The 21,411-nt window shown below is 43.6% G+C and overlaps 2 protein-coding genes and 1 pseudogene across 6 annotated transcripts; all 3 read left to right on the top strand.

Annotated features, from left to right (window-relative positions):
- LOC139415963 (fucolectin-like) overlaps positions 1 to 21,411 on the top strand; it is a 246,422-nt pseudogene that overhangs the window by 33,023 nt on the left and 191,988 nt on the right.
- On the top strand, positions 268 to 4,679 carry LOC139416989 (FH1/FH2 domain-containing protein 1). The gene is made up of 9 exons (XM_071166224.1): positions 268 to 744; positions 1,013 to 1,153; positions 1,461 to 1,643; positions 1,930 to 2,049; positions 2,531 to 2,692; positions 2,824 to 3,050; positions 3,504 to 3,744; positions 4,458 to 4,566; positions 4,651 to 4,679. Exons 1-9 carry the CDS (start codon positions 268 to 270, stop codon positions 4,677 to 4,679), a joined length of 1,689 nt encoding a protein of 562 aa, XP_071022325.1.
- Positions 6,237 to 16,608, top strand: LOC139415959 (heterogeneous nuclear ribonucleoprotein C-like). Of its 5 annotated transcripts, XM_071164157.1 has the most exons (11): positions 6,260 to 6,387; positions 8,018 to 8,051; positions 11,425 to 11,482; positions 11,927 to 12,046; positions 13,049 to 13,176; positions 13,345 to 13,417; positions 13,588 to 13,635; positions 13,722 to 13,924; positions 14,796 to 14,909; positions 15,037 to 15,188; positions 15,482 to 16,608. In XM_071164157.1, exons 3-11 carry the CDS (start codon positions 11,478 to 11,480, stop codon positions 15,563 to 15,565), a joined length of 927 nt encoding a protein of 308 aa, XP_071020258.1. In that variant the 5' UTR covers positions 6,260 to 6,387; positions 8,018 to 8,051; positions 11,425 to 11,477; the 3' UTR covers positions 15,566 to 16,608. The 5 variants fall into 5 exon arrangements, with proteins under 5 accessions (XP_071020257.1, XP_071020259.1, XP_071020258.1 ...); XM_071164156.1 differs by lacking the exon at positions 8,018 to 8,051 and having other exon boundaries at positions 6,237 to 6,387; XM_071164158.1 differs by lacking the exon at positions 8,018 to 8,051 and having other exon boundaries at positions 6,238 to 7,079.

The raw sequence follows: 21,411 nt of genomic DNA, 5'->3' as shown, positions 1-21,411 counted from the left end.
GCAGGATGAATGGGTGAGAAGAAAAGAGAGGATAGGAGGTGTTCATTTACTGCTTTTTCCTGCGTATTCAGAAAAGGAAGAACACTCATATTAACTGTTTTTTTTCAACTGCTGTTTTTTTTTTCAAAAAGTGTGTCTAAAACAACAACAAAAAACACATTTTCTGAAGAATATGTTTAAAAACTGCAAATAAACCAAAACCATTAGGTTATAGCTGAGAACCTCAATTCCGGATAGCACAAAACCAAGGCAATCCTGAAAGGACCAATGACACAATCCTATCAAATCAAGGACATGCCCTTAACTTCAGGCCTCGACAAATCCTGGGTTTCCTTCCTAAAGTCTGCACCTCGTCTCCGCCTCAACACCTTGGACTTCTCCGACCTGTGGGATGAGGAGGACCTGGGATTGGACAGCGCCGAGGAAGACGGTGGCACCTTGATCAACCAAACCTCAGCATGTTTCCAAACACCACCTCCTCCTCCTCCCATGCCGCCCTCAGCTCCTCCCCCTCCCCTGTCTACAGGATATGCCTCTTCCATGGAGAAACCCTCAGGTTGTCGTACCTTAAAGCTCCACTGGAGGGAGCTCCACAGCCTGCCCCCCCTGCCCAGGGTTAGCCGCTTTGGGCCCCAGACCATCTGGGCTGGTCTGGAGCCGGTGCACCTGGACACCAACCGGCTGGAGTACCTGTTTGAGACCAAGGGAAATGGCTCCATCTGCAGCGTGCTGACGGGAAGGCAGGTAAGAGTTGAAATCAGAGCTCTCTTGAGTGCTCTGCAATCCAATTTCTTGGTGCTCTGGCTAATTATATAAGGCTAATTTTGTAAGGTATTCTGCCTAATGTTGGTGTACTTTGAGAGGAACAAAGTGTACAGCACTAACAGTGGAATCAACTGGGACTGGTGCAGACAACTACAAACCCTTCAGCTCTCAAGGACAGGGTTGGTGATCACTGTGTATGACTGGACTCTACCATCTCCCTTTCTCTCCCCCCACCCCTCTCTTCCAGAAGCTGCCGTCTGTCTCAGTTCTGGGGGTGAAACGGAGTAACATCATCACAATTGCCCTCAGTAGCCTCCCTCCTCCCCGCCTGCTGCCTCCTGCCATTTATACCATGGACTGTAGTGTTCTGGACAGAGAGGACGTACAGGTACAGTCTCCACTACAGACAACTATCATGACTCACTGTATATTTTGACTGCATATATAGTGACCATTCACTGATAACTCATAAACCACTGCAAAGCCAACATTGAAAATACAATGAGGCAAATAGTATTATGTTGCATGTCACCTTCCTCACTGCATCTTATACTAGTAGGAGGACTAACTTATACTCCACTTACTGCCAACTCATCTCTACCACACTACATCAGCCTGTACCTTACTACAGGCATACCTTCTCCACAGACTTTCACACCCATCTAAATCCCTTCTCTCTTTCTCTCTCCATCCAGCGTCTCCAGTCCCTGGTCCCCAGTGAAGAGGAGCTGTCTCTGATCAGGAAGGCCCAGGCCGAGTCCCCACACTCGCCTCTGGCCCCAGCTGAGCTCTGTCTCCTAACCCTGGGGCAGATCACTTACCTGAGCCCCAGGCTTCAGCTCTGGGCTTTCGCTCTGGACTATGACACCCTGGAAAGAGTAGGTGGTGTCTGAGTGTCATAAAATGGAAGGCATAATGAGTGATTAGAGGAGGTGGAGGATGGATGGAGAATGGATAAGGGGCTGTCACCTTGTGGCATTTTGGTTTATTGCGGAGAAGTTGTAGAGGTTTTAAACTTTGAAGTGTGATGCAGGGTGGCATTCATTAGGCAACAAACTGAAGAAAACGGATTGAAACACAGAGGGACTACTTGAACTTCCAATAAGCGTCCAATAACTGTGAATGTGTTGCTTACCTGTTGCTGTATGTTATTTATTTAACCAGGAAATTGCAGAGCCTCTCTTCCACCTGAAGCTTGCCATGGAACAGCTGGCAGCCAATCAGACCTTTAGATGCATCTTGGCCACTGTGCTAGCCATTGGTAACTTCCTCAATGGATGCAAGGTGAACAACATACCACCATCAACTCCTTTGCATTAGACTCGTTTCTCTTTTTCCACTGTTGTTGTTGCAGTGATCTATTGCGCTTCCCAAACTCGGTGCACTTTTTTTTTTTTTACAATACACAGCTGATTCAAATGATCAAAGCTTGATGATTAGTTGATTATTTGAATCAGCTGTGTAGTGCTAGGGAAGAAAAGAGGTCCCCAGGACCAAGTTTGGGAAACCCTGGTCTAAATCCTAGCAATCTAACTTTCTTTCTCGCCTCTCTCTCTCCCCCGCTTTCTCTTTGTCTCTCTCTCCCCATCTCTCTGTCTCTCTCCCTCTCTCTCTCCCCCTCCCCCCGTCTCTCTCTTTCTCTCTCTCCTCCCTGTCTCTCTCTCTCTCTCTCTCTCTCTCTCTCTCTCTCTCTCTCTCTCTCTCTCCCTCCCTCCCTCCCTCCCTCCCTCCCTCCCTCCCTCCCTCTCTCTCTCTCTCTCTTTAGGCCGGTGGTTTTGAGTTGAGTTACCTGGGGAAGTTGTCTCAGGTCAGAGATACACACTCCCGTCAGCCTCTCCTGTACCATATGTGTGTTCTGCTCCTGCAGCTCTACCCACAGTCCTCAGACCTCTACTCTGATATCACCTCTGTCACCCGCACAAGCAAGGTGTGTGTGTGTGTGTGTGTGTGTGTGTGTGTGTGTGTGTGTGTGTGTGTGCGTGCGTGCGTTTGCGTGCGTGCGTGCGTGCGTGCATGTGCGACCACTCTGCTCTCAACCCTCCCCTGTCTCTCTCCCAGTGTGACTACACCCAGGTCCAGTCCAGCCTCTCACAGCTGGAGGCCCTTTGCAAATCCTCATGGGACCAGCTGCGTCTGCTAGAACGGGAGGATGAGAAAAAGAGAGGAGGACGGGACAGAGGAGGGGAGCGGGAAGGCACCCTGCGACAGAGGTTACCTACGTTCCTGAAGGAATGTGAGGACAGGCTGAAGGTACTGAGAGCTGTCCATCGGAGGGTTATCAACAGGTGATGTCTGAATATTGTAACTTGTGTAAGAGTGTAACTTTACTTACATGACCTAATACAATACTTTACATTAAGGTACGCTTAAAATTATGTATAAATGGCTTATAAGTAGTTTATAAAGTTGATTTGATTAGTTTAGAGATTCATAAATCTGGAATAAACAGCTATGACACTAGAAATGGGTGATTGTTGTTGTTTCTCTCTCTCTTTTCCTCCCTCTCTCTCTTCTTCTCTATCTCACACCTTTTCTCCCTCTATTTTTCTCTCTCTCTCTTTCCCTCTCTATCTCTCCCTCTCTCTATCTCTCTCTATATATATATCTCTGCCTCGCTCTCTTCTTCTCTCTCACACACTCTCTTCCTCTCTCTATCTCCCTCTCTCTCTCCCTCTCTTCTCTCTCTCTCTCTTTTTTCTCTTTCTCTGTACTCTCTCTCTCGCTCTATCTATCTGCAGGTTTCACTCATTCCTTTTGTTTCTGGGTTACTCTCGTACGATGGTGAGAGAGACGAATGCGGAGGACTTCTGTAAGACCGTCAGTGACTTCTCCCTGGAATACAGAGCCACCCGTCTCTCCATCCTGCAACAAAGGGAGAGAGAGAGGGGGCGAGAGAAAGGAGGAGAGAGTCCCAGCTCACCTGCACCTAACCACAAACACCACTACCATCCCCACCACCACCACCAGACACCTTCTCAGGTAGAGACTGATGGGAGAGCGAGAGAGAGGGAGAGAAGTGACAGTGTCACAAAAAAACAGGAGTGTATTCAATAGGAATAGAAGCAAACAGCCGAAACGGGGGAGGACTATCCTGAACTTAATCCGCGATAGGCGAAACAAAGCCACTGGCCACCCCAGGCACATTTGTTAATGTTTTTGTTTCAAAATTAGCATCCAGCAAAGTGGTAGAAAAAAACATCCTAGTACATACTCTGCTGTTCTATTGCACATGCAGTGACGTCCAAGGGGAAAAAACGGGTTTGTTGTCTGAAGTAACGTCTTTGTCGTTGTTGTTACTAACTCAGTGGCCTTGTGGTAAGAGTGTCTGCCCTGTGATTGCAAGGTCGTGAGTTCAATCCCCAGCTGAGTGAGTTATACCAAAGAATGGAAAAATGGGAGCTGATGCATCTCTGTTTAGCGCTCAGCATTAAGGAGTTAGATTGGGAATAATGCCTTGTGACAGACTACACTTCTGTCCAGAGGGTGTACATCAAGATGCCTCATGCTACAGAAACAGGCTCATGAGTTAGGCTTGTGCAAAGCTACTTAGACATAGTTATATTGCAAACGGATGTGGTGGATTCCTGATTTAAATTGTATACATCAATAATAAGTAGCTGAATAATATGTGTGTTATGAATTTTTCATTTTCATAACTGTGTGTTGTTTGTCAGGAGAGTCAGGAGAGTCAGGAGAGCTTGGAGCAGTGCAAACTAGAGGAGGTATTGAAGACCCCAGAATCTGACTTTCAGTTAGATTCCACCCTTCCACGCCACCGCAGTAAGAAGACTGATATCAGAGGTACACACACACACACACACACACACACACACACACACACACATACACACACACACTCACCTTACCAATTTCTTGGTGTTTCAGGTCTACTCTCCCGGAAGCTAAAGTGGTGACATGTGGAGTGAAGTGTGTCGTCTGTCCTGCGTTTCTGTCTACATCTGTTTGTAGAATCATGCATTGTTATTGCTACACAGGTGACTATAGTCACTGTAAATGCATACTGTTTAGCACACCATATTCCCTGCATGTTGTATGCTACAATGCAATAAAATATTCTGTCATGCACTTCAACAAGCACATAGGCCTACTTATTCTCATACACAAACACAATCTTATCCACAGTCAGACTAACACAGCAGCATTGAAAATAAACACGTGTAAATATATGTAGACATGAAAACTATTTTTGACAAATGTTTCACATTTCTATACATGTATGTGAAACGCAAAAAACTTGCCAAACATGGATTTCCTTTTTACACGTGGATTCTCTGTGTGTTAGTGACATCCATAATGTCACTATGTTTTTGTTGTCAGAAAATGCATTTAAGACATTCAACATACATTTTTCTGCCAACACATGAAATTCACTGAAGAGGATGGTCCTCCCCTTCCTCCTCTGAGGAACGTCCACTGATCCACACTAAACAAAAATATAAACGCAACATTGGTATTGGTCCCGTGTTTCATGAAGTGAAATAAAAGATCTCACAAATGTTCCATATGCACAAAAAGCTTATTTCTCTCCAATTTTGTGCACAGATTTGTTTACATCCCTGTTAGTGAGCATTTCTCCTTTGCCAAGATAATCCATCCACCTGACAGGTGTGGTATATCAACAACCTTATTAAACCGCATGATCATTACACAGGTGCACCTTGCGCTGGGGACAATAAAAAGGCCACTCTAAAATGTGCAGTTTTGTCACACAACACAATGCCACAGATGTCTCAAGTCTTGAGGGAGCGTGCAACTGGCATGCTGACTGCAGGAATGACCACCAGAGCAATTGCCAGAAAAATGAATGTTAATTTATCTACCATAAGCCCCCTCCAACGTCGTTTTCGAGAAGTTGGCAGTACGTCCCACCGGCCTCACAACCGCAGACCACATGTAACCACGCCAGCCCAGGATCTACATCCGCCTTCTTCACTAGCGGGATCATCTGAGACCAGTCAACCGGACAGCTGATGAAACTGAGTATTTATTTTTGTAAAAAAGCACTTTTGTGGGGAAAAACTCATTCTGATTGGCTGGGCCTAGCTCCCCAGCGGGTGGGCCTGGCTCTCCAGTGGGTGGGCCTATGCCTTCCCAGCCCTACCCATGGCTGTACCTCTGCTCTGCTGTGAAATCCATGGATTAGGGCCTAATTAATTAATTTCAATTGACTGATTTCCTTATATGAGCTGTAATTCAGTAAAATAGTTCAACTGTTGTATGTTGCGTTTATATTTTTGTTCAGTATATGTTTTATTTTGTAGTGGAGGCTATTGTTGCACTTCTATGCATGTGTGCATTGTTTCAGTCAGATGGTAGTCTACTGTTCAAAGATGGAATGTGGAGACGCCTCTTAGGCGGGGTTTAGTGATATATCAACCAATTCCCGAAGAGATTTAAGTCACGTTCTCCTGACTAGATCCAATAAGATACCAGTATTCCGGATAAGGAGTGAACATACTGCTATGCGTAGCCACAGCGCCATTTCGTGTTAACTGGTTCAAGGTACAGTACAATCTGCCTACTGAATTGGAAACGGATCATATAAGACACCAACCAACACAACGTCGAAATTGTACTCATTTTTCAATAATTGAGCTCCTGGTGAGTATTTTGAATCGAGAACATTTTTCAGATTTTTTTTTTCTTTTTTTTTTCTTTTTTACTTTGAGCTGATCTCTTTCGGACTTTTTATTTTTTTGTTTTGAATGGATTTTTCTGACTGCATTCTCTGAATTTGTGTTGGCTTTTAAAGGCGTGCATTTTGTTGCAGCGACGGGTGGAAAACAGGCTGCGCGTGACTAGTATTGGTTAGCTCTCTACACAGCGGTAATTTTTTTGCTTTACTTTTCGAATTAGGACTTTTGAACCTTCATTTTTCCAAGTTTACCATAAGAGCATTTTGTGTGTTTTATGGTAATATTTTTATGTGAAGAAAGATCGAAGGTTGTTTCCAATCTGACTGGACAAATGATTAGGCCTAGTAGTATGTGGTCAACATCATGGTCGTCTTTTCCCCACCCAGGAATGACGTTTTTAACAGGGTTTTTATACTGTTCAACATTTTCATTTTAAGACCCAGTAACATGAATTTCGGTTGTTGAAGTTGACTGCTCAGAAATATTTCCAACGTTTTCTTTTTGGCTTTCTTATTTTTGAGGTTCGCAACAGTGCTCTCTGCATTAGCCCTATTTCTCGAAACAATGACGTAATTTCTGAGGCATTATCTTTTTTCACTATGAAGAGTGAAAGTGGGCGTTCGTTTGCACTGGAATACAAACAATACGGTGTATTGTGTAAGCAAAGACATTTGTTAAATCGAGAAATAGACTACCCTGGCATTGCATTTTGTGATATGAATAATTAAAATATTGTGCAGAATGAGATTTCATGCATCCATAATTTGTGCTTTTATTGAACATTATTCAAATGTGTAGCCTGTTGAAATAGTTGTAGTCAGACTTCTATGTGATCAACGTCCATTAGGCCTACTAGAGCTGATCAGTGAACAAAGCTTCTTATGTAGGAAATCTCCTGTGCTTAAGGCAGTGTTGGTATGCATTGATGATGTGAAGATGCCCTGTTACTATGACAATTTCAGGGAGTTGATTTTGCACCAGTGGATACAGTTTTTATTTTTTTAATTTGTTGTTGATCACCTCCTCTCTGTAGGCCTTACCCAGACCTTTTTATTATTTACAAGCCCTAACTAGTAGACCTACTGGCTGTGTCCCAATTCTCTCAAATGGCTTCCTTCCCTTCACAACAGAAAACAGACTAGTTGGACTGAATAGTTAAATAAAAAAAAATAAAAAATCATCGTTTTAATCAAGTCCTGCTGGTCTGGGCCCACATTCACAAAGCGTCTCGCACTAGTGGTGGTCTAGGATCAGGTCCCACCTCCCATCCAGTCATTGTAATCTAAAACTGATCCTAGATCAGCACAGCTACTCTGAGATGCTTTGTGAATACAGGGCCAGAAGTCTTGAAGGAAAGGAATATGTGTCTAACGTGGTCTTGACACAGTTTAAGAGGTGTGCACCTGACCCCACACCACATTATGTACAGATGGTTACGACTAAGCCTATACATGCATATGGCCACTAACACAATCACAATGATTTGTTTCTAAATCTTCTACCATTAGCATCGTTCGTAGCCTCTGATTATGGGTTCAGTTCAACATTACAGGTGTTCTCTTCTAATTTACATTTTTTTGTTTCCCTTTTTTTAGTTTTTGAGGCATCTTTTTTGAGCAGCGACAAATCGTAAGTTGGTCTCCTGTTTTTTTTTTTCCACCTCCACGTTGACATGGATTTTGAATCTAGTTTAGTTTTTTCTTTCTGCCTTTGTGAAGTAGCCTTTTTTTTTCTCCTTTTGGAAATCCCTAAAGCAAGTAGTTTTCTGCTGCTTTTGTGTTGTGATAGCCTATCACTACTGTCCCTTTGTTTTTGTAGTTTTGAGTAGCCTAGTAGTTTGCATTTCACATTGAACCCCTACTTTCCCACTTGTTTTTCTTGATTTAAAAAAACAAACAGATTGGTCACCTTCAGAAAGTATTCACACCCCTTGACCTTTTCCATATTTTGTTGTTACACAGCCTGAATTTAAAATGTATATTTTTTAAATTACAAGGTAATTTTTTAAATATAAATCACTGGCCTACACACAATACCCCATTAATGTCATTGGGATTGTTTGTAATGGAATTTTTACACATTTAATCAAATGAAAAGCTGAAATGTATTCAACCCCATTGTTATGGCAAACCTAAATAAGTTCAGGAGTAAAAATCTACTGACTGTGTGCAATAATAGTGTTCTACATTTATTTTGGATGATTACATCCCCTCTGTACCCCACACAAACAATTATCTGTAAGGTCCCTCAGTCGAGCAGTGAATTTCAACGGATTCAACCACAAAGATTAGGGGTTTTCCAACGCCTCGCAAAGAAAGGTAAAGAGAAATAAAACAGACATTTTAATATCCCTTTGAGCATGGTGAAGTTAATAATTACACTTTGGATGGTGTATCAATACACCCAGTCACTACAAAGATACAGGCGTCCTTCCTAACTCAGTTTCCAAAGAGGAAGGAAACCGCTCAGGGATTTCACCATGATGCTAATGTTGACTTTAAAACAGTTACAGAATTGAATGGCTGTGATAGTAGAATGGCTCAACAACATTGTAGTTACTCCGCGATACTAACCTAATTGACGGAGTGAAAAGAAGGAATCGTGTACTATTTTATTTTAAATGCATCCAGGCAAGAGCCTAGAGGAAAACCTGGTTTAGTCTGCTTCCAATCAGACACTGGGAAATGAATTAACCTTTCAATAGGACAATGACGTAAAACGCAAGGACAAATCTGCACTGGAGTTGTTTATCAATAAGACAATGGCCAATTTACAGTTTTTTAAATAGATTTAAGTCAAAAGGAATGGCAAGACTTTAAAATGGTTGTCTAGCAATGACCAACAACCAATTGGACAGAGCTTAAAGAATAATGGGCAAATGTTTCCCAATCTTAGACCTACCCAGAAAGACACAGCTGTAGTCACTGCTAAAGGTGCTTCTACAAAGTTTTGCCTCTGGGTTGACATACTTATGTAAATGAGATATGAATTAAGAAAACATGTCTAAAAACACGTTTTCACTTTGTCATTATGTTGTGTGTAGATGGATGAGAGTATTTGATTTTGAATTCAGGCTGTAACACAACATGTGTGATAAGTATGAATACGGTCTGAAGGCACTGACAACATCGGTGACGGGTAACCATCGAAGGGGCTGCTGAGAAACCGGATCCCCCAACTTACCAGGAGTTGAGAAAAACTGACCTAACTACTTACTTGTTAACTGGAGATGTTGTCATACGTGACAAATGTTAAAGCGCAACACACACACACCAATGAAAGCCTTGAATATAAACCTAAACTGTTCTGCGCTCTTAAACAATTCCACATGTGGTGTGTCTTTTCACTTCTTGTAAAATCATATCTAAATGGGAAGTGAAGGGCACTATGAGTCTGACTGCATTATAGTATCACCAATAAGGCTAGGGACCTCACGATGCGATATCACCATACAGGTGCCAATAAGTTATGTATTGGGATTTTTTTTCTTCTCACGATTCAATGTTCCAAACATATTGCTCACCATGTCTTCTGTAGAGGGACAAAGGAAAAATAGCGTAGTTTTGGTACAGCCAACTAGCACAAATTATATTGCAATATTGTCAAAACTGTAGACTATTGTCAAAAATAATGTTCTGATATGTAACTATTGATTTCCCCCCCACACACACACACACACAACCAACAACATGTAGTACCATCTTCCAGACTAGGGCCATGTTCCAATTATCTCTTCCTCTTGAAAGGAAATGACTTAAATAATAAATGTAGTGGAACTCTCACTGGCCTATGCCTTTGCCAATACAATGCTTTATATATTTGTGGGGAACAACGGCACACTTCAGGAGAAAGGAGAGATTATTGGGACTTTAGGATTATGTCCCTCTCCAGCCCATAATAGTCACAGCTGTGCGTGTTATATCACCTCTTACTAGGGTCACACGACCTGCCTGCGTTCTCCCCTCATCGACGCTGGTAGATACTAACCCAGCCTTGTCAACTGGCCAGGCGTGACAACACATCCTAGCCAAAATCACTAACTGAAAAGTGCATTAAGCTTTTGGATAGACACCCAGACCCAACACGGCAGTGTAATCTGAAATGTGTGTGTCCACCGTGCAGAGAAGGCTGTGGAGCCTTCTATTTTTATCATTTATGAAAGTGGACACAAGCCACGAGGGGCTCTGCTTTGGGATTTACAAAGACAGACATTTGAGAATGTCCTCCCCACACCATGTAATAACATATCCCTTGTCCACATCCCAAATGACACCCTATATGTTCTCTGTAAAGTGCACTACTTTTGACCGTAGCCCTATGGGCCCTGTTTAGAAGTAGTGCACTATATAGGGTATAGGGTGCCAATTGGGACTCTGATTCAATTTACCACAAAAAATGCCTAATAATGAAAGCCAGTGACTTAAATCACTTCCTGTTAATGTAGTTCACAGACATTTATGAGAAGTAATGTGTCAAGAGTACACGTGGTAGCTAATATACTATTGGATGTATCCCAAATAGCAGTCTATTCCCTCAAGTTCACTACTTTTGACTGGAGCCCTCTGAGCCCCTATGGTGGGTTATGTATGGTATAGGGTGGCATGGGATGCAGTCATTCTATTATTTAGTGTCTCTGAGGTTGTCATGCCAGCCGTGGATCATATTGTTTGTGTATCTAATGACTGCTGTATGCTCAGGTACTTTGTCATGCTAAGTCTTGTTTGTTATGATAATACTATTTGTCCAACAGGTTTTTGGGGGTGCTTGCTACTTCTTCCTTTACCGCTACAACTTTTGTTTTTTATGCGTGTGGTATATTCCCCCCCCCCCCTCAAGTACCTCATGGGGGCAGCATTGATCCAAAAACAAGAAATACTGAACTTCTGGAGATTTTTCTCATTCTAGAGACATCGCCACCTCCCTGTAGATGCAATACATCTCCCACAATGCATTGCTGAGCTCCGGCTCGAATTACCAATAATGACACTCTTCTCTCCAACAGAAACAGGTAGGCAGGCAGGCAGGCAGACCACGACCGTCCAGGGTACAGGCAATATGGAGTGAGTTCTGGCTATTTCAACCCTGCCTATATGTTCTCTAGATGTAGGAACAGAAGGCTTTAAACCCTGAAATCTGTGCAAAATGGCTGTTGACAAACGTGTATGTGACTGACAACCCCCACCTTCCTGTGCACAAAACAATTACCTTAGATTATAGGCACATGAAAGTCCACCTATACAGTCACCATGTACTGTGAGCCATCACCCAAAGTGATCTACATACACAATGAAGGGGATGCTTGTTTTAAACAACTGTGTGTGTCTGTATAGACACACACACTGAAATCAGGTCCAGTTTATGTTGAAAAGCATCCCCAAACAGACACATGGTCACAGACACGCATATCTACACACTCAGCTTACATCTCTCTCTCCCCCCCCCCTCTGTTTCCCCGCTCTTTTCCTTTCATCCCCTTCTCATAAACAACGGTGTCCCACCACCAGTAGCTTGATGGCTGGCAACGTTACCAACAAGACTGACCCTCGCTCCCTCAACTCCCGGGTCTTCATCGGGAACCTCAACACTCTCCTGGTCACCAAGGCAGACGTGGAGGCCATCTTCAGGTTGGGAGCATGGACAGTACTATGCAGGGTTGCACAATTCCCCTATATATATATATATATATATATATATATATTAGGAACAAAAATATATATGCAACATTAAACATTTTCAGAGATTTTATTGAGTTACAGTTCATATAAGGAAATCAGTCAAATAAATTCATTAGGCTCTAATCTATGGATTTTAGATGACTGTGCAGCCATAGGCCCACCCACTTGGCAGCCACAGGCCCATCCACTTGGCAGCCAGGCCCCCCCACTGGGGAGCCAGGCCCACCCACTGGGGAGCCAGGCCCAGGCAATTGAAATTATTTACAGACAGGAATTCTCTAAAATGACGTCAGAGGCAGCTTATGGTAGAGAAATCAACATTCAATTCTTTGGCAACGGCTCTGGTGGACATTCCTGCAGTTGGCATGCCAATTGCACGTTACTTCAACTTGAGACATCTGTGGCATTGTGTTATGACAACTGCACATTTTAGTGGCCTTTTATTGTCCCCAGCACAAGGTGCACCTGTGTAATGATCATGCTGTTTAATCAGCTTCTTGATATGCCACACCTGTCAGGTGGATGGATTATCTTGGCACGGTAGAAATGCTCACTAACAGGGATGTAAACAAATTTGTGGAAAACAATTGGAGAGAAATAAGCTTTTGTGTGTATGGAAAATGTATGGTATCTTTTATTTCAGCTCATTAAACATGGGACCAACACTTTACATGTTGCGTTTCATATTTTTGTTCAGTGTATATTTTTTATTCTGGTTGGAACATTTTCCGTAATCAGAAGGGAATAAGCAGGAAATCTGCAATCGTCTAATCACGATTACTGGAAAACTGAAAAGTTACCGGGATTTCGCACACCTAGTACTATGGCTAATCTCTGCTCCCACCTCTCCAGTCCCTGTGTACATGTTTCTATGGAGGGGTTGGGATGAAGCAAAAGACAAGTTTCCATTCATTGTACATTGGGCAATAACATAACCTTCTTTATCTTCAGCAAGTACGGCAAGATAGTGGGCTGCTCCGTGCACAAGGGGTTCGCCTTTGTCCAGTATGCCAATGAGAGGAATGCCCGGGCCGCCGTAGGGGGCGAGGATGGGAGGATGATCGTAGGACAGGTGCTGGGTAAGAACCCGGACTGCGTTTTCTGCTCCTTCTTCCATGTCTTCCCTTTACCTCTTCTGAGGGCATAGTAGATGTGGTCACTTGGATTTGACGCTCCGTCTTGATTTAAACTTTCTCTAATTTGCCTCCTTTCTCTGCTCTTTGTTTCTCCCCCCTCTCCTCTCTCAGACATTAACCTTGCTTGCGAACCGAAGCATCAGAGATTGAAGACTGTGAAGCGCTCTGCGGGAGATATGTACAGGTGTGTGAATTTAAATAGGATCTTTACCAAGTGCTCCAGTCAATCCTTTTTGTATAAAAATGAATGCATGTAAATGTTGAACTATGCAATCTACTGTTCCAACCTTGCTGTCTCACTCTCTGTATCGCTCTTTTGTTTCTCTCTCTTTTTCTTTCTGCTTTATTCCTCAGTTCTTCATTTGATTTGGAATATGACTTCCAGAGAGATTACTATGACCGGTGAGTCTACCTTTCTCGGTTGCCACTCCCTATACTGACAAAAGGATAAAGAATGATTTTTTTTGCTGTTTGTTTTGCTGTTGTAGGATGTACCCGTACCAGTCCCGCGTGCCCCCTCCACCTCCTCCCCCCCTGTCCCGGGCGGTGATCCCCTCCAAGCGGCCCCGGGTCAGTTTGAGTGGAGGCGGTGGAGGAAGAGGAGGTGGAGGAGCAGGGGGCAGCCGACGCACCAAGACCAACTTCTCATCCTCCAGGAGCAGCCAGAGCAGGGTCTCCACCTCCCGCACCAGTCAGTACCACTCACACACACATGGAATTACAGATGCTTTTGACACTTCCCACAGTGACGATATACACTGAGTATACCAGACATCAGGAACACCTTCCTAGTTGCACCCCCTCCCCCTTTTGCACTCAGAACAGCATCAATTCGTCAGGGCATGGACTTTACAGGGTGTTGAAGTGTTCCACAGGGATGCTGGCCCATGTTTATTCCAATGCTTCCCACAGTTGTGCCAAGTTGTCTGGATGTCCTTTGGGTGGTGGACCATTCTTGATAAACACGGGAAACTATTGAGCATGAAAAACCCAGCAGCGTTGCAGTTCTTGACACAAACCGGTGCGCCTGGCACCTACTACCATACCCTGTTCAAAGACACCCAAATCTTTTGTCTTGCTCATTCACCCTCTGAATGGCACACAGACACAATCCATGTCTCAAGGTTTAAAAATCCTTCTTTAACCTGTCTCCTCCCTTCATCTACACTTGATTGAAGTGGATTTTACAAGTGACATCAGTAAGGGATCATAGCTTTCACCTGGATTCACCCGGTCAGTCTATGGCATGGAAAGAGCAGGTGTTCGTAATGTATTTTATACTCGAGTATATGATAATATTTGCCATTTTAGCAGATGCTTTAATCCAAAGCGACGTACTCATGCTTGCATGTGTTTTTACGTATGGGTGGTCCCGTGAATCAAACCCACAATGCTGGTATTGCAAGCTCCACTACACACAATATAACCACACACTAACTCTGAATTGACTCCAGTCATTTACCCGGTAGACACATGAATCCATGTTGATTATATGGAAGTGAAATCCAGACCTACTGTTAATGTATGCCTCTGACACGTTTTATCCCCTCTCTCTAACCCAGTGAAGGCAGATGACCTGCAGACCATCAAGAGAGAGCTGACCCAGATCAAACACAAGGTGGACTACCTGCTGGAGAGTCTGGAACGCATGGAGAAGGACCACACCAAGAAGTTAGGTAGGACGGGACAGACACTAGTGAGGAAGTACACATTGTTGCCCATTGCATTTTCAAACATTAGGTTTGAAACAACACATTTTTGTATATCAATAAACCTCTCCCTCCCATCCCCCTCTCTCCCCAGACATGAAGAGTAGTGGGAAGCCGGAACTCGGGGAGGTGTCTCCTCTCCACTGTGGAGGAAAGAAGGAGGAGAGCTTGAAGAGGGAGAGGGAGAGCCAACTGCTCAATGACTCCGAAGAGGAGGAGGGAGACCTACTGGAGGAGGAGGAGGAGGTGAGATGGATGGGGGATGGAGGAGGTGAGCGTGGGATTAGAGGGTGGAGCAAACTGAGGTGGCAGAGATTTAGGAGAGGCGAGATCAGTACTTGAGGGGGCACTTGAGAGGGAATGGAGTGGAATAGAAAAGAGTTTGAGGTGTAGTGTTTGCATCCCAAATGGCACCCTTATTTCCTATATAGTGCCCTAATTTTGACCAGGTCCTGGTAGAAAGTAGTGCACTATACAGGGAATAGGGTGACATTTTGGGAATCGGTGTCTAATATCAGGTTATTGAATGTTCTTTGCAGGTGAAGAGTCGGGGAAGGGAAGATGACGATGAAGAGGAGGAAGGTGAGGATGATGGAGATAGCGCCAACGGAGACGACTCTTAAACACTGCAAGATTGTCTGTTCGCACACACATACATACATACAGGCACACACACACACTCCCTGACATACACAAAATGGAATGTGTATAATTACATAGCAACACACATGCAGTACATGGACAGCTGTTCCTACTGAACTCACTATTCATATGGACATTTCCACTATACCATTCTGAACGTGTGCTCACCTACACATTCAGTAACACTCTACCAGTTATGTCAAGCAAATATCTGTCCCTTTTCTTCTCTTTGGGTTTCTCTCTGATGTATTAGTTTGTAGCCTCATACGGCCATCCTGATCTCTCCATTTACATTATTTGTGAATTGAAATGAAATGAGAGAGCGTGCGCAGCAGTCAGGTTGGTGGACCAGGCTAATTATTTGGCCCCAGATCAAAGATTTTCTTTATGTATACCGTATGTATCTTGAAAAATACTTTTATTCTAGTTGTACTAGTCCGGATACAGTGGATCTCAAACCTCTCCTCAGAGACCCCCAGTCGTTCCATGTTTTTGATCTATTCCACAGCTAGCACACCTGATTCAACTAATCATCATGTTCTTGACTAGGGCAATCAGACGAGTTAGTTCAGGGCTCCACAACATTGTGAAACATCTGGGGGTCCCGAGAGGTTTTAAAACCATTGGACTGGAGGATCTTGGCACCTGCTGCGTCCACCAGCAGGTGGCACTGTGCAATGACATTTTTACACACCTAGGCTACCGTGAAATGTGGTGCTGGAGTTGGAAGATTTTACAATGACCATATTATAAAAATCGTAAACAATGAAACAGACATGTATAGGAAGATTTCATGCCAGGATTGTCTAATGTATGCCGTTTTCTTTGCCCTGAATGGTTTTGCTTGTTTCTTTTTTAGCTTACTTATTTGTGTCAGGAAATACAGTTTGACTTAGTATAACCTTGAGTTCTGTAATGGACGTTATCCATGTTGGTGTGTTTGTCTCGGTTGCCGTGTGATTTCAGTTGACCATTACTTTGACTGTGCTTGTGAATTAAAAACTTCCAAGTGGGAATGATCCAGGCCAGAATGTCTTTGAGCTGTTTGTAATCAAGCTGTGTGTGTATGGCGCATGTTTCTGCTAATTATAGGTTAACAGATTAAAACTACTCGGCCACATACAGCATTAACATAAGACATGGTAACTCAAAATGCATGGTAAACAAGTGGTTAACTACTTGTGTTCCCCTTCCAGGAGAATGTGTCTTGTCAGGTCCTTAATGACAGAAATAAGCCAGGACTGCTTCCCTCAGCACTGCTCAGAATAAGCCAACCTGGTCTCAGGGGTAGAAGTAACATAGTAAATTGAAATGTTCTAAACTGAAGTTATTATAATACTTTGTTACATTTGGTGTGGCATGTATTAATTTGTGACTGTCCATCCATGTTGCATGATATGTTACAAATTAAACTAAACTAATTTTGACTAGGTGGCCAAAGCTAGTGTTAAGTGGCTAACATTAGCAAGGCTAGGGGTTATTGGAAGGGTTAGCTAACATGCTAAAAAGTATTAAGTAGTTGCTAATTATCTCAAATGCTATCCCGACTAACCACCCTCCTTTTGATTTGCCTTATGTAACCATACCAAACGCAACAGTTCATACTAATTTCAGTGTCCCGTATTTTCATTTACTATGTTACGTCTAGTCTGAGACCAGCCAGAATAGGCAGAGCTCTCTTCCAGAGGAATTCCTCAGCTATGCTGACCTTTCTGAGAATGGCACAGACATCTGAGCAGAAGTGAAGGGTTAAAACATGCAGTATCTGACACACTACTTGAGATCACTATGGATATACAGGTAAACACTTGAGTAAATGAGGGATATAAAGTATATTGAAAGCAGATGCTTCCACACAGGTGTGGTTCCTGAGTTAAGTAATTAACATCCCATCATGCTTAGGGTCATAAATAAAAATTCCCAGCTGCCCATTATTCTGGCTACCAGGACTAGAAGAAAATATCTTTGTGACTTTGGTATCAAAGGAGCAAAAGGACTGTGTGTGTCTCATCAGTTCTCAACTGACGTGAACATTTACCGGAGATTCTGCAGCGGTGCCTGAGATGGTGTTCACCATCAACAAAAGACCAAATTATGGAATTTCTCATGGAGGAATGGCGTCGCATCCAATAGAGTTCGACATTTTTAGAATATATGCCAAGGTGTATTTAAGATGACCTGGTGGCCCAACACACTATTAAGAAACTTTGTTGGTGTTTCCTTTATTTTGGCAGTTATCTGTATATTGGATTATAGTAATTAAAGATAAGTTCAAATCCTTGGCGATAACTTCGTTACCAGTCTCAATTGCTACCGCATATAGGTTCGGGGATAGAGCCAGCTGGTAAACCAGATTACCTTGGAGATTCTGGAGATGGTTACTGGCCACCCCTCATAGCCTGGTTCCTCTCTAATTTTCTTCCTAGGTTCTGGCGTTTCTAGGGAGTTTTTCCTAGCCACCGTGCTTCTACACCTGCATTGCTTGCTGTTTGGGGTTTTAGGCTGGGTTTCTGTACAGCACTTTGAAATATCAGCTGATGTACGAAGGGCTTTATAAATACATTTGATTTACTACTAGTCAGCATTCAGGATCAGGTGGTTGGTTGGTTGGTTGGGAGGTAGAGATGGCAACCAGTAAGTAAACAACATTCAGTATCAGGTGGTTGGTTGGGAGGTGGCAACCACTAGACAACATTCAGTATCAGGTGGTTGGTTGGGAGGTGGAGATAGCAACCACTAGACAACATTCAGTATCAGGTGGTTGGTTGGGAGGTGGAGATAGCAACCACTAGACAACATTCAGTATCAGGTGGTTGGTTGGGAGGAAGGAATAGTTCAATGGTATTGGTATTTGGTATTTTATTAGGATCCCAATTGGCTGTTGCAAAAGCAGCAGCTACTCTTCCTGGGGTCCACATAAAACATGAAACATAATACAGAACATCAATAGACAAGAACAGCTCAAAGACAGAACTACATACATTTTTTTGCCTACAGTTGCCTACATATCAATGCATACACACACTATCTAGGTCAAATAGGGGAGAGGCGTTGTGCCTCGAGGTGATGCTTTATCTGTTTTTTTGAAAACAGGTTTGCTGTTTATTTGAGCAATATGAGATGGAAGTTCCATACAATTAGGGCTCTGTATAATACTGTACACTTTCTTGAATTTGTTCTGGATTTGGGGACTGTGAAAAGACCCCTGGTGGCATGTCTGGTGGGATAAGTGAGTGTGTGTGTCAGAGCTGTGTGTAAATTGACTCTGCAAACAATTTGGGATTTACAACACAATGTTTCTTATAAAAAGAAGTGATGCAGTCAGTCTCTCCTCAAGTCTTAGCCAAGAGAGACTGGCATGTATAGTATTTACATCAGCCCTCTGATTACAATTAAGAGCAAGATGTGCTGCACTGTTCTGAGCAAACTGCAGCTTAACTAGGTCTTTCCTTCCAGCACTAGACCACATGAGTGGACAATAATCAAAATAAGACAAAACTAGAGCCTGCAAATCTTGCTTTTTGGAGTGTGGTGTCAGAAGAGCATCTCTTTATTACGGCCAGACCTCTCCCCATCTTTACAACCATTGAATCTATATGTTTTGACCATGACAGTTTACAATATAAAGTAACGCCAAGTAATTTAGACTCCTCAACTTGTTCAATAGCCACACCATTCAGTACCAGATTCAGCTGAGGTCTAGAATTTTAGGAATGATTTGTACCAAACACAATGCTCTTAGTTTTAGAGATCAGGATCAGTTTATTACTGGCCACCCATTCCGAAACAGACTGCAACTCTTTGTTAAAGGTTTCAGTGACTTCATTATCTGTGGTTGCTGATGTGTATATTGTTGAATCATCAGCATACATGGACACACATGCTTTGTTTAATGCCAGTGGCAGGTCACTGGTAAAAAAATAGAAAATAGTAGAGGGCCTAGAGAGCTGCCCTGCACTACACCACACTTTACATGTTTGACATTAGAGAAGCTTCCAACAAAACCATTTGAGTTCTATTAGATATATAGCTCTGAATCCACAATTATGCATAGGTTGAAAAGCCATAACACATACGTTTTTTCAACAATATCTTATGGTCAATAATATCAAAGGCTGCACTGAAATCTAACAGTACCGCTCCCACAATCTTCTTATTATCAATTTCTTTCAACCAATCATCAGTCATTTGTGTCAGTGCAGTACATGTTGAGTGCCCTTCTCTATAAGCATGCTGAAAGTCTGTTGTTAATTACAGAGAAATAGGATTGTATTTTGTCAAACACATTTATTTCCAACAGTTTGCTAAGAGCTGGCAGCAAGCTTATAGGTCTGCTGTTAGAACCAGTAAAGGCCACTTTACCGCTCTTGGGTAGCAGAATTACTTTGGCTTCCCTCCAGGCTTGAGGACAAAGACTTTCCTCTAGGCTCAGATTAAGAATATGACAGGAGGAGTAGGAGTGGCTATAGAATCAGCTACCATCCTCAGTAGCTTTCCATCTAAGTTAAATGATAGAATGTAACCTGAAGAGAGGTCATTGTGGCTAAAAGAGAGTGGGAGGTGAGAGGGGATGCGAAGGGTGTGAGAGAAGGGAGAGATGAAAGAGGAGCAACAGGGGGGTCATGGGACAGGGAGCGACAGAAAGAGGAAGAGTGGGAGAGATGGAGCTGTAAACCCATTTATCAGTGTCTCCCACTGGGAAGTGTGTGGATATGTGCCCGTGCATGCATGTGCGTCTGTGTATTATTGCGTGTGTACGTGTCCATGCATGCATGTGTGTGTATTCTTGTGTGTGTACGTGTCCATGCATGCGTGTGTGTGTGTGTATTTTTGTGTGTGTACTTGTCTATGCGTGTGTGTGTGTGTGTGCGTAATTTGTGTTTGAGAATGGTATTGTGCTGTGGTTGCCCTGTGACTAGCCTCAGAGCTGGACTGAATGTCAATGAGAACTCCAGAAGAGAAAAAAAAACTGGTGAGAGGAGAGGAACATGTCGAGGGGGACAGAAGAAAGCGAGGGAGAGGAACAGGTCGAGGGGGACAGAAGAAAGGGAGGGAGAGGAGAGGAACATGTCGAGGGGGACAGAAGAAAGGGAGGGAGAGGAACAGGTCGAGGGGGACAGAAAAAAGGGAGGGAGAGGAACAGGTTGAGGGGGACAGAAGAAAGGGAGGGAGAGGAACAGGTTGAGGGGGACAGAAGAAAGGGAGAGGAGAGGAACAGGTTGAGGAGGACAGAAGAAAGGGAGGGGAGAGGAACAGGTTGAGGGGGACAGAAGAAAGGGAGGGAGAGGAACAGGTTGAGGGGGACAGAAGAAAGGGAGGTAGAGGAACAGGTTGAGGGGGACAGAAGAAAGGGAGGGAGAGGAACAGGTTGAGGGGGACAGAAGAAAGGGAGGGAGAGGAACATGTCGAGAGGGTCAGAAGAAAGGGAGGGAGAGGAGAGGAACAGGTCGAGAGGGACAGAAGAAAGGGAGGGAGAGGAGAGGAACAGGTCGAGAGGGTCAGAAGAAAGGAAGGGAGAGGAGAGGAACAGGTCGAGGGGGACAGAAGAAAGGGAGGGAGAGGAACAGGTCGAGAGGGACAGAAGAAAGGGAGGGAGAGGAGAGGAACAGGTCGAGGGGGACAGAAGAAAGGGAGGGAGAGGAACAGGTCGGGGGGACAGAAGAAAGGGAGGGAGAGGAGAGGAACAGGTCGAGAGGGACAGAAGGGAGGGAGAGAGGGAACACATTACAAGAAGAGAGAGAGGGAAGAAGACGGAGTCGGTCTGTAAAAGTGCAGTCTTAGAGAAAGGAGGAGAGAAGAGGTGGAGCTGGTGCTTAGGGCTGTTTTG

The sequence above is a fragment of the Oncorhynchus clarkii genome, chromosome 9, assembly GCF_045791955.1.
Source record: "Oncorhynchus clarkii lewisi isolate Uvic-CL-2024 chromosome 9, UVic_Ocla_1.0, whole genome shotgun sequence".
In the NCBI taxonomy this organism is placed as follows: domain Eukaryota; kingdom Metazoa; phylum Chordata; class Actinopteri; order Salmoniformes; family Salmonidae; genus Oncorhynchus; species Oncorhynchus clarkii.
This window is presented reverse-complemented; position numbering and strand designations above follow the sequence as displayed.